Source organism: Rhipicephalus sanguineus, chromosome 2 (genome assembly GCF_013339695.2).
Source record: "Rhipicephalus sanguineus isolate Rsan-2018 chromosome 2, BIME_Rsan_1.4, whole genome shotgun sequence".
In the NCBI taxonomy this organism is placed as follows: Eukaryota; Metazoa; Arthropoda; class Arachnida; order Ixodida; family Ixodidae; genus Rhipicephalus; species Rhipicephalus sanguineus.
Genome location: NC_051177.1, coordinates 4622138 through 4635938, shown reverse-complemented (window position 1 = coordinate 4635938; position 13801 = coordinate 4622138). Strand labels below are relative to the sequence as shown.

The 13801-nt window shown below is 49.5% G+C and overlaps 1 protein-coding gene across 1 annotated transcript in view; it reads right to left on the bottom strand.

Moving 5' to 3' along the window:
* LOC119382356 (fat-like cadherin-related tumor suppressor homolog) overlaps positions 1-13801 on the bottom strand; it is a 912235-nt gene that overhangs the window by 501075 nt on the left and 397359 nt on the right. The window contains 1 exon segment of the mRNA XM_049412132.1: positions 1093-1398. Coding sequence (XP_049268089.1) covers positions 1093-1398 — 306 coding nt within the window.

Sequence of the window (13801 nt, the reverse complement as noted above, 5' to 3'; positions counted from 1 at the left end):
CTCGCGATCCGGCATGTGCTGTTGCATTCCCATCACGACAGCTCTATCAAACCAATCATCAAGGTACGAAAGTATTATACGTACCGGGAATTACGCGATTTAGAACCACAATTGTTTTAAAGCGGGACTATTTCTTTGCCGCGGAGGCAATCGGCTGCCGCGCTTCGGTCATATGGGCGGGGCCTCTCCTTTTTTCTAAAGTTGTACCCGACTATACATATCCCCACTGCAGAGTACCTCTAGTGGAGTTAGTTGGCACTAAAACAAGGAGAGCCAATTCAGACAAACACAAAATGGAGGAGAGTCTCCTTTGTCTTGTATTTGCGCCCCTTGTTTTAGAGCTGTCCGCCCTCTTGTTATGACATATTGATTGTTAGGCATGTGCCATCAGTGCCTCCTTGTGCAAGTGAGTGTTTTACCCAGGCCAACTGCAAGGGCATTTCACTTTGGCTAAGTTTGTTACGAGCACTGCAGCAATGCTGGCTATGCTGCAGGCCCAGTATTTTCTTCATGGCAGCACCTAAACACATGGTCGCCACGAACCCAGTACGGTCCCTGAGATGTTGGTGCCCTATCGGAGGCAACACCAAGGAGAGGCACATTCTAGCTTGTGTCATGCGGCACTCTCGGTGAACAAATGACAGAAGGAGAATCTTCTTTCACTTGGGGCTCGTTCCTTTGCTAGACACAATCAGACGAATCCAGCAGGGCCAAGGAAGGCAGAGGGCACATGTAGTATAGCGATTATGACAAAATGCCCTTTTCACCGGTGGCGAATTACGTGACTGGTAGAGCATCGCTCACGTAATTCGAAGTTTGTGGGTTCGGATCCCGACAAAAAGGGTGTCTTTTCATCCACTTTAATTCATTTTCAATTTTATGTCATAATTACTGCATTGCAGTTAAGAAACAACAATTAACGTCCCCAATGCTTCCCTTGGCCCAACTGTCGGTTGGATTCATTTGGATTTGTCTCAGTGAACAGCAACGGAGGCCCAAAAATGGCTATTGTGCGAGCTGATGCTCACATTGTACAGGTATCTATCTGGAACATTCTTAACCCCTGCTGCATGGGTCTTCTGAAACACGTACCTGTGGTGCTGTTGATGCGGAAGTGCAGTGCACAGTGGCGGCTGCGGATGGCATACGTCAGCTGGCCCAGCACTCCTTGGTCAGGGTCGGTGGCGGACACCTGTGCCACTCGAGCACCCGCCGGCAGGTTCTCAGCTACCACTGCCTCGTACACAGTCTGACTGAACTGGGGCGAGTGCTCGTTGCTTGCCCTGACCACCAGCCGCAACTGAGTGTAGCTCTGGTACACCCCATCAGTGACGGAAACGTTCAGCTCAAAGCCAGCCGGAGGCCACGCAGGGGGCACACTGGACACTGTCACCACTCCTGCAATGTCAGGGCATCAGCAAAAGCCCCTGCCCCCGCTCTGAAAGCTGCAGATGCTGTAAGGTCTGTAGAACATATTGGTGAATTGCAGTGCATAAAAACACAGGGTCAGAACTTCTAGGTCTTTCCTCTCGTTGCTTTTGTTCATGTGCTGCTATTCACCCATGGCAATAGCCCCCCTTCCGAGTCAGGGCAGTGCAAGATGGCTGCACTGCACAAAGGCTTAGAATACGCAGTGCTGATAAAAGTAGAGGATGCAGTACATGTGCACAATCCCCACGCAGTTATAAATATGCAAAGTTTGTGCCTTAGTGTACAGCTGTAGGTTCATCAGAGCTCTTGCAATCACAATTTTGGAAGCTAGAGCTGAAAATGAGAAGTGTGCGAATCACAAATGGTAGCTTTCGATTCGAATACTGAAGCAAATTAAGAAAAAGAAATTCCAGCCCGTTCCACGCCATGAAAACCGTTGGACAGCGAAGCTACCACCACTTTCGTCAGGCATTACATTTTGCTCCTTAGTTTCGGCAAGGTTTTCACTAAGGATTTCTTTGTTCTTCAAGATGTGGATCTTATGCAACAATATGCTCATTCACAGCCCCACTGGGACGTTACGGTAGTGCCCCAGCGCGGCCGTGGTCCATTCTACCCACCCACTCACCCAAAATGCGTATTACTACCATGGCTGCAATGGAACACAAGCAGTGTCATGCCATGAGTAAGGGGCATGAGGCACAACGATGGAAAGTTCCGATGGTACGTTGCTCGATAGTATGTAACTTCAAAGAACGTATGCACCTCTGCCCCGTCCATGCACGCGATTGGTCAGAGGAGGGCTCGAGGCATGCAACCCAAGCCGTGGTGAAAACCCCAGGAAAAGAAAATGGGCACTGTCAGAGGGGCACCATTCGAAGCAGGTCGAAGAGGTCAGCATCTCACGGGTGAAGAGAGTGGTGGGTGCCCTGCACAGAGGTGCAGCACCAAGAGTCCAACGACATAGGCGATGACCGGGTGACGCTATCACGGGCTTGCAGCAACATTGTCACAGCAGGTCCCAGAGCACCTGCAATGCTCTACCCTCGTTGGCAATACGGCTCAGACCCACAAGACAGTCCCCGGGGTGCCACGTCGTCACTTAAGCCGCAGACTCACGTGGAACAAGGGACCAAGGAGGCAGCTAGGCCTAACCCGTCCGCTTCCAGGGATGGCCACGATGATGACCGGGAGACTGGCAACATGTGATTCGCTTAGTTGCTGCTGAGCAACGGCGACCGCGTGGCCTGATCAAGGGCATCGACGGCGAGCGCGACATAACACGGATGACAAGGTATCATAGAGCTGGACACCGCGCCGACTGTACAAGTAAGGACGTTCCATTTCGGATGTGAACGAGAGGCCAGTGTGGCTAGACTGTTGCAGAGACTGAGCCCAGCTAGAATATTGCTGTGCGAGGAATTCTTTTCATGAATTTAATTGTATCTTTGATTTGTGAATTTTTTGTGAGGTTTGGCAGCGTTGTGTTAGGTAAAGTGCTGTGCCCCTGCCGCCTCTCTCTCATCCCATCCACAGCAAGCACTCCCGAGATAACGTGACACATCATCATCAGCATTATAATTTTGAGCTTCATTTCACTTTATTATTCACTCCCCCTTTGGTCATGCGACCTGCGTGACAACTGCTACTACTACTACGACAACAACAATGACGACGGCACAGGGTAGACCTTCACTGTAAAATTGACTATACAATTGAATATCAAAAAAAGTCAGTTTCCCCGCAAGGGCAAAGCAAGGAATGCAATAGCAACAAATTGTAGTGTTATACAAAGTGAGGCTAGCAGCTAACTCTTTTGTATCCGATCTCGCGTAACTACAAAACGCGGTGTAAGAGAATACGGCTGCTCCAGGGAAAGATGCTCTTTCCGCATAGTCACTTCGCGTTAAGAGTGCAGCATGCAGAAGGGGGTATACGCCTAGTGCGCGCCGACAGCAGCGCCATAGGCGGCGAACTCAGTCATTACTCTCGGGAAAGCAAGCAGACAGCCGCCGTTGTTACCTACATCGTTGTACAGTACGGTCCACTGTTAAAGGGAACACTCCAATAAGCACCTTTCATTTTTCTGGCCCTCTAACGGCAAGTGGACAGGGAAACCTTGTTCATGCACTGCATGAGTCTGTCAAAAAGAGGCAGAACTGTCAACCGCCAGCAGTCTTATGCAAATCTAAGCCACTATGTTTTTGCAAGAGAGCGACATCCAAGCATGCCCTGCAGGCAAGTGTTCCCTTTAACAGTGGACCGGTCTGTACATGTGTTTCCGCGTTGTTCCCATTTCCGTAGTGAAATAAGCGATGTTCGTCGTATGTGTGGTGGCCGAAACTTCAAGGGATGTCGAATAACAATTCCTGTGGAGTGGAGTGCTCAAACACCTAAAAAAACTCGCCCACAACACGGCCTTTACTCACTTACTGCAAGGCCTCCCAAGCAAGAGCGACGCAAGCAATGGATCGCCGCTGTTTGTTGGGAAAGGCGAGCCGCTTCGTCATTGTGCAAGCTAATGCGTCGCTTCTTGTTCTCATGCTTTCGTTCTGCCATATCGGTGCTCGCTGGATGCACTCGATCATGTTGACACTGGTAGAAGGCGGCCAAAGTTATCACAGCCTGAGCATGTGTTGGTTCGGTTTCAACCGCCGTGCAAGGGCACTTTGCTCAAACGTTCTATATTTATTATTTACAGAAACAGAATGCAGCAATGGTTGACTTCAAAAACAACAAGTGATTGAGACGTCACATCTGTAAACAAAACAAAGCGGATGTTCACCACTAGCTGAACCTCATAGCTGGGTCTTGTTACGCTGGTCTGCGCGACGCACCTTTCACATTCACCAGCTTGACGATTCACTCCACGCGGATGTTCGTTCTCCTTCGCAGTCGGTCATCACATGTCTCCTCGGCGACCCGCTTCAAAACTTGTCACTGCTCCCGCAGCATCATCTCTTCATACTTTATTCACCACACTAGATCATCAAATAACATGTCTTCTGTGGTCGAGCAAACCACGCTATCACTAGAACGACATAACTTCTTCGCTGACTGACTCTTCACTGACTGACCCTCCATTGCCGCGCGCTTGTACTGCCTGCATCGAATCACGCCTGGGTTCGGGAAGGTTCTACATGATTCGTTTGTGCGTAGCACAGCGAAAGCTAGGAAGAGGGCTAGATCCTCTCACCAATTTGTCCAAGGAATCAGACGGCGCCCTGGCGCTGCTTTGCGTTCTTGAATATCCCGATTTTTCGCGGGCGTTGACTGTCTCGGCGGCGTCTTCTGCGGAGAGGAGCGCGTTGTCGTCACCTTTTGATACTTGTTCTTTTTTTTTTATTCTCGGGTTACACTTGCAGGCAAACGGCCATAATGGTGAGACGGTGCAAAGACTACGTCGTTCGGTAGACGACACGATCCGACTCCTGCGTCGTATCACGAATAGACGTAACGGAATGCGCGAGCACTGCGCGATCCGTCTCGTGCAGGCATACGCGATAAGCCGTATAACATACGTTGCCCCCTACCTCAAATGGCTAGGCTCAGAAAAAAACAGGGATTGAATGCATGATTCGAAAGGCTTTCAAGAGAGCGATCGGAGTTCCACTGAATGCGAGCACTGAAAAGTTTCTAGAACTTGGACTGCACAACTCACTCGATGAGTTAATTGAGGCCCATGTCGTTTCGCAAAACGAACGCTTGTCGGGGTCTAAGACTGGTCGACACATCCTCGCGTCGCTTGGCATCCGATACCACACTCAGCAGGGAGAAAAAGCGGATGTTCCTGCCTCGGTTCGTGACCGCCTAATTGTTCCGCCGCTTCCTAAGAATATGCACCCGACGCACCACGTCGGGCGCCGTAACGAGCGAGCTAGTGACCTTCAAAAGAAGTACGGCACTAGCGACGAAGTTGTGTACGTAGATGCCGCAAGATATGGGGACGGTAGAGACACAAGATATGGGGACGGGAGAGACGCACACGCCGCTGCGGTCGTTGACCGTACGGGCAAATGCCTCACGAGCGCCACGGTGACCACGGGACATACGGAGGCGGCCGAAGAAGCCGCGATAGCTCTAACAATCGCCACGGCGCCCAACGCTACGATCGTAATCAGCGACTTGCAGGCGGCAATCCGCGGCTTCGAGCGCGGCCGCGTCTCGCGGGAAGCGGCCCGCATCCTTAAGATGTGCGGTGATGGTGACTCAGCGTCGCGATTGCCACCACAAAATTCAACAGTCTTCCTCCTTTGGACCCCGGCACACACCGAGGTCCCGCTTGCGGGCAACGAGGCGGCCCACGCCGCGGCTCGAGGTCTCACTCGCCAAGCCGCGGCACATTCCGTGGCCACCGCCTCCGCTCCCGAGAACGGGGCTTCTGATCTGCCGGATCGAGACACTTCGACAGACACACAGCAACAACACGGACCACAATAGTCGGGGAGTGATTGTCTCATCACGTTCTGAGATATTACCCAACACTACAGACTGGAAAGGCGTAAGTTCCCACCACCGCATGACAAATTAAACAGGCACGATGCTGTAAGTTATCGCTTACTACAAACCCACTCTTACCCCAGCCCGGTCGTCTTACGCCACTGCTACCCGCACTTATACACTACCGATCTATGTAAAACATGCGGGCACAGAGCAACGCTGCGCCACATGCTCTGGGAATGTGCCGGCAACAACAGTCGAGAAACGCCCGCCGTTCGCGATGCGCCTATGGCTGCTGCCAATACCAGGCAACAGGAAGCCTCGAGCTCACTCGTTCCCGCCACCGTCCCGGCTGCGGGAGCCGCGGGGACCTTCTCCATCGGCGACGCCGCCGCTGGGAGGCGGCGCTCAGAAGCTCGGAGCTCAACGACCAGCTCTGGCCGTCCGGCAGGCCGAAGATGCCGCCCGAGTTCAGGGACTCAGCGCCGCCATCTGAGGCCACCAAGACGAAACTGCCGGCCAAGTGCTAATAAAGTTTCTTCTCTCTCTCTCGATGCGCGTGCTCTGCCCGCCAATGCCCGCTGATAGCTCCCGAGATAGCGCGCGCGTCAGCGATCGCGACCGCGCCCTTAGAATCAAAGTTGCTGCTCGCGCAACAACCCCCCCCCCTCCCCGCCCAACGCGCTTCTACGGCAGGCCTCCTGAGCGGGGTAATGTTATTGCATGCACCCTCCGAGCGACGGAAATGGGCCGGCTCGTTTCATCTTTGCTTCAACCGCGTTCGTCACCCCCGCCTGCGCGCTTTTACCCGCGGTAGAACATACGATGCGCGGGGGGATCTTATCAATTTGGACTTTATACGGGACAAAATCTTGTCGAGACTGTCCATATAATTGCTATGGCAATAAAATCGCATCTTTACAGACCTCGATTTTTTTATACGATTACTGCCGTAAAGGTAGCTTCCTTGCATTGCTTTGAAGCACTGCTGTGAAACCACCTTCCACAACAAAATTTGCTCATTAATGCGATAGCGTTAAAGAGCCCATGTTGCAGAAATTCCGGTATTGGCGGCGTCTGCGTCGTTGGTTGTGAGTGAAAAATCACAATTGTCCATGAGCGAAAAATTGAAATAGGTGCAAATGAATAATATAGAGGCCTTCTGTGGGGCAGTACCACAGACCCATGCCAGTGCTTGAAACTGTTTCAGAAGAGAATCTCTCATTAATTCAGATTTCACGGAACCGAAATAAATGTCCGAATGAACCGAATGCCGAATTATCAAAAGTATCAAGAAAACAATGAACAAGTGTATATTACATCAATTCATTTTCATTTTAGTGATGAATATGTAAATCCAGTATTTATTTGCATAAGAGCAGAGCAAAAGCAGTAATTTTCGTAATCCTGCGACTTGATTCTCAATGCGACCACAGTGCCGTGTTTAATTAGGCGGAAATGCGCTCTGCAGTCCTGCCTTATTACGTGCTGCCACCACGAGCATGGGACGCTCGTTCTTTCGCAGCTAAAATGACCAGCAACTGAGAGTTCATCCATCGGGATGCAGCAAACGTGGCTGTATGGTGGCTGAAAGCTCTTCCTCTTCAACAGCTTCCGCCGTGTTTGAGTTTTGTGACATTGTGCACTCATTGCATCTAAAGTCCCTAGATTTTTCGTTTTAACAGGGAAAAATCTAGGGACTTTAATTGCATCAAGTTAAAACGAAGCTGCTGAGTGCCGGATACGCACATGCACACAACCATGGTCACTAACTGATGAAGATATCGATGTGGACAGCGCCGCCTAGTTTCGGTTGTCCCCGACCGCCGTTTTCGCTCTTTTGCATCGCACATTTGTGGCACTTCACGCTCGGCGCGCTCCAAGGATCGCCCCAATTAATCGGGTTGCGTCCAGATGTGACCGAATTAGCGAGTTTGATACCATTGAACAATGCATACGCTGGTTGGGACCAGGGAACACATCCGATCGAATTATCCAATATTCCAAATTAACGAGGGTCAAATCAGTGAGCTTTTACTGTACAGGCATTATGTTGCATCCCACCATGTGAATTGCGCAAGGAGTTTAACAATTTAAGCCTAATCATTTCTAATGCAACAGCATCCACAACAGCAACAGCATCCACAAAGCCTACTTGCCTGGTGGTAATACGATGAATTATGGCAAAGTCCAGTATGCATGCATTCTAGTTGCAGTATGCGGCTGCTGGGGCATTCCAGAGCGGGACAAGGAAACAGGCGCCACTGTCAAAGCAGCAAATTAGTCACGCTTCTTCTTCTTCCACAAGTACAGTTAATTTTTGATAATGGTGAATTCGGGGCTACTCGATCTGCCATTGGAATGCGGCACGCATCCGGAGCGCAGGTGGGAGGAGGAATACACCACGTGGTCAGAACATTCCAAGCCCCGGAATTCTTTGCGGAACAGCAGCAAGATACCCCTAAGATCTGTCGGTCGCATGTGCGCCATTATCCTCATTTGCAATTACATACGTTTGTTAAACAACGTATCCAGCAAACATACAGTTGTGTACACTTCGTAGTCATCATCGTCGCTACTCGTATAAACAGCGCAAGTACGGCCAATATCAGTTGCGTCAAACTACGCATGGCTGCTGTCATTGTCGCTGCGCTCACCGGTTGAAGCAAAATTGAAACAGAATGTGACGTTTAAAAGTCTCTCTTCGTACTACGCCTACTCCGCTTTTCTGGCTAGAGCACTTCAAACTGCTCCTGGCTGCTCTCGGCGCAGCAAAAGCGTTCTACCACAGGATGACAGTGCTCCTACTCCTGTTCGACCAGTGAAACATGCCAGCTCTGAAGAGAGCCCTTTCAGCGTGCTTTTGAGTGCTCCTGTTCTCCCAATGAAATTCACCATAACAGTGGTCTCACTAAGTTGTTGTAATTGGTTTCTTTCACTCTCCTGACATATCATGCATTGATGCCAGTCCGCTTGCATTATCTGGTTCATTATCCACTGCAGTTCAATATGCTTGACAAGAGTATAAAATATTTTAAACATGTAACAATACATGCCCATATTGTTTAAAAACACAAAATGTACTGAAAAAGATACAATCATGATATCTGATACAAGATACTGTGCCAAAAAGTAGTTGCAGCTACGGATGCGTGATAAAAGTAGTTTCGACAGGATAGAGGCACATACCTCATAACTTTATTGAAGTGCAGGATTTAAAACTACACCAAGACCTACACAAGACAACATTATAGCACAGGATTTAGCGAGTGATACTTTTGTTTTGTTTTTTCTTTCTCTGTAAGCATGCCATTATTGGTGCACGCGGTTTGGCTAGTTTGCCTGTTTTGTAGGCAGGTGATCGGCTTTATTTGCGACCGTTAGTGACATAAAAAAAACGTGAACCCTCAGCTAGAAGCAAGAAAGGCAGCAGGTATTTAGGCATGCATGGACAAGCGACAAGTTTGAATTAACCGAATTTGCATTATGAGGCAGTTTGAATTGAGCGGCTTTAACATACATTGAAAAAACATATAGCAGGCCAACCAAAAATTTTAAATATGCTTAAATTAAGTGAAAGCTCTTTCGGTCGGCGTTGCTCAGTAGCATGTACTCCTCTGTTTTAATGAAATGGTGCGAGTTTTTCTCACTGGCAGGTCGCGGCACGGACACGCAAACATGCATTGGGGGCTGTGTCTAGCTGCTCTGTTGTGTGCTCCGAACCCTGTGCATCGAAGGAAAGGCCACAACAGCCACTGCATGTAGGCAGCATCTGCTTTGGCATTGCATTTATTATTTCTTGGTAGGTGGCAGCGGCACACATCAGAACATGCAAACTTGCACTCGGTGGCTAAAGCATACTGTACCGTTTAGTGCGTAGTTATGCCGCGTTCCCATCAGGTACACATTAACAAGGTTTCCCTATTTGAGAAATCAAACTATTCGCAGCGCTACGATTCAATTTATATTCGAATATTGGATCGTAGGGGAAACAGCGCAAAGGCCAGGACAGAAAAGGCACACATACAACCACACGTAGCGCTGACTGCCAACTGAAGTTTATCGCGGCTGTAATGAAGGCAGTGGACATGGGGCTCGAGCAGTGGACACGGGGCTCGAGCAAGAGAGAAGACGACATGCTGTGGTCGCTGGCATGCTTCGTGTTAGCCCTTGGGCAAAGTAAACCGCTGCTTCGTCGGGTCAACTGCTGCCTGTAAAACACCACATTTGAACTGGTGGAGGTGCGGGGTATCATCTGGTCATCACCCTGGAACTGCTGGAACTTCGTAGCCGGACACTATGACGACCTTTCGCGATGAATGATTCGGGACCGTCTCAGGGCACTCCAGATCCCGCGCCTGCATCTGTCTTCTGCCCTGGCACACTCCGGCAACGTGATCCACCCATATTTGGTGGTACCGACAACCAAGATGTCAAAGATTGGATTGCCGAGTATGAACTGGTGAGCGTTTACAATAAGTGGAACGCCAGCGACAAGCTCACAAATGTGAACTTTTAAGCGATTTCTCTACCTGGTCAGAATTCGCAACAACTCTCACGGAGGTCTTTGGCCGTCCTGCCGTGCGTCGGCTTCGTTCTGAGCAGCGCTTGCGTGGCCACGTATAGAGAAAAGATGAGACTTTCACAAGCTACATCGAAGATGTGCTCTTCCTCTGCAAGCTCGTCAACTCGACTCTCGACGAGGCAGGCAAGATCAAGCACATCAAGAAAGGCATCGATGACAGTGCATTCCAGATGCTTGCTGCAAAAAGTCCCCAGACGGTCGCCGATGTAATTCAGCTCTGCCAGAACTACGATGAGCTGCGTAGGCACCGGGCTTCCACATGTTGCACTGCTCAAGACACAGCAGATCTTTCATCTTTGGACTTTCGCCATGACACCACCAACCACTCTGCTTATTGCCACTCATCAAGCAGTACATTCGCGAGGAGGTTGCACGGCAGCTATCTATAATCACGAGAGCATCCGAGCTGCTTGCGCCCTTGTCACCTTCCCTTCGTCACGTCATTGAATCGGAAGTTGCCGAGGCCTTGCCACCAAGTCATACTCAACCGCCTGTTACAGCACCACTGACGTATGCTGCCGCTGTTGCTCAGCCACGTGCTTCACCGTCTTCGGCTTACTGTCTCAGATACTGTCTCAGAACGTAACATTTTCATCTCATCTAAGCCGTTCATGCATGACACTTTCTTGTACTATGGGAGCTCTGTCGAGGAATTCTCCCTACACAAATCAAGCATGGTTTCAATCACATACTATAAATTACTGCAGTCTGTTTGGCTTACAACTCAACGTAACATCAACAGAATATTGCTTCTGCAGAAGAAAGCTGTCCGTCACATTGCCAACACTGGTTATTTATCGCCGACATCGACATATTTTCGCAAGTACAGTATAACTGAAATCCAATATATGTATGAGTTCCACAGCCTGCGATAATTTTTTTTTCATATGAAAAAATATTAAACTCTCCAGCCACTTATACTCCAAAGTTTCCAAAGTTAAAATTTAAACAACTATAACTGACCCGACGTTTCGGGACCGCTTCGGTCCCTTCCTCAGGGGTGACTGTTCGGCTGGCTCCGAAGCTAGCGACTTTCTTTGGTGGTGTCCTCCTCTCCACTGTCCTTCTTCCCACCATTCTTGTTGCTGCGGTGTTTTTTTTCCACTGGTTCCGTAGACCGTGAACGTACACACTCGGTAAGGTTCCAGTTGAGCAGTTAACATTTCCAGGTGCTGTTTGGATATGCCAGTACTCTAAGAACTGTCGTTTTGAGTGGCTGCCTTCCGTGTCGATGACCCGGGCGTCGCCAAAATTGATGCGATGGTCCATCTTTTCGCTGTGTTCTACGAGAGCATTTCGCACAGCGTTGAAGTTACGCACATCGTTTCGATGTTGCCATATCCTTTCGGGGAAGCTTTTTGTCTCACCAATCTAAGTGGCGTTGCAGTCCGTGCATGGAACCTCGTAGACCAACCCGTAGAATCTTTCTTTTGGCAACCGGACTTTTGGCCCTGGCAAGAGTCGCCCGATTGTTGACCCGGCTTTGTGCGCTACCTGGATGCCCTCCCTCCCCAGCACCCTGGACAGTTGCTCGCTGATTCCCGGAACGTATGGGACCGAGATGTGGTAGGAACGTTTGGGGAGGCCTCATTGTTAGTGTCACCTTTTGCCTCAAAAAATAATTGCCTGTTACGCTTACACGGGTATTGTTATATGTTTTATGTAAATAATTGTTTTCTACCATGTGTGACTTGACTTGTAAATTTGTTGCAAATCTTTTCAGCTGTCACTTATTGCCATGTAATTGGTCTCCTGGGCCAAGCTGTTTTATTACAGCTTTTAGCCCAGGAGACCTTCCACAATGATGTTTTTGTTTATTCTGGAAAATAAAGAGAATGAATGAATGAATGACATTCCCCACGTACGAGACGTGCCATTGATGGCTCCCCAAGCAGAGAGGAAATGCACCGCCCGTCTTTCATCGGGAGAAGGAGCATGGAGAGTGCTAGGAGAGGGGGTGCTGCATCGCTCTAGCAGGAACGGCGAACTTTGATCATGAGGGTGCGGTCGCTAGTGCTGCCGTATGGTGGCCATAGCTGGCACACGCCTTTTCTCAGGAGACATCAGCAAACGGCCCGCTTATTTTATGATGAGACAAGAGACAGCATGAAAACTGCTCAGCTCCCTGTAGCAGCCGTGTTGTCTTACACCAGTGTTTCGTAGAGTTCTGCAAGATCTGATCCAAGAGAGTTCGCTGCTAGCCTTACTTCGTATGACATAACTATTTCTTGCTGACTTAAAAGTGTTTGGACGCGAGCTCATTGGTACGGATCCATCATAAAAACACAGCGCTAACTTAAACATGCACAGGGAAACATCACTCTCAAACACTCAACTAACAGTGGAAACCTTATAAACACACTAAAGAAATGTACGAAAAATAAAATAACACAGTTCTCAGTACTTTCAAACATCCGACTAGCGTCCTTAACTACAGTCTGTCTGCCCACTTAGGCCTCGCCGTCGAATCGTAGTCTGAATGGAACACTCTTACTTGGTTCTGTCAACCGCCGTAAGTCCAGCCTCCGTTGTGTTGAGTCCGCAGTCGATGTAGCCGATGATCCTCTTCAATCGTCGCTCCGATATCTAACGGTCAGTCATGCTGCCGTAAGCCTTTTCCCGGTAGCCGTCACTGACGTGGCATTCCGGGGATTGCTGCTGGGGCCGAAGTTCGAAGGGAGACTGCTACTGGTGCGTCCAGAACTGCCACAAGGTGCTGCAGCACCTCCGAGGAGCCTCGCCCGAGTGTCGTCGAGGTCAACGGCCATGCCACGGAGTGCCAGTGTCAGGGCCTCCCGTCGACAGAACGTAGCTGCCAGTGCGACCTTCTTCTCCCGTAGCCACGCAAACACTGCCAGCCCATCGAGCCGTCTGCCACCATGCACGTGCTCATGCCTGTTCCGCGTGCTTCTCCTCCTACTTCGTCGTCCATAAGCCCTCTCCTTACTCATGACATAGGCCCCTTTTTTCGAAAGCTTTTTTTTCTAAAAAAAAAACTACTCTTCTTTCTTTTGTCGTAATGACTGTGCATCTTGAACGGTTGCAATGTCTTCTTGTCAACTCGCAGGCCTTTCCACTTGACACTTCACCACATACTTGCCACACACACACTTCGCTGGTCACTTCACAACACTGCTATATAAGTCAATCGTCCCTATCGCTCTATCCACCGCACCACACACATCAATACATCACCGTGCATGTTCTATAACCTCTTTTTCACATTTCATCCTCTTAGCTTTAACAAGTTTTGCTTTTCCCTGTTTAAACCTCTACACCTTCTATTTTGGCCCCTCAACAACTTCTACTCATAAAATCAGCCCCCACATTTTCTCTCCCTTTAAC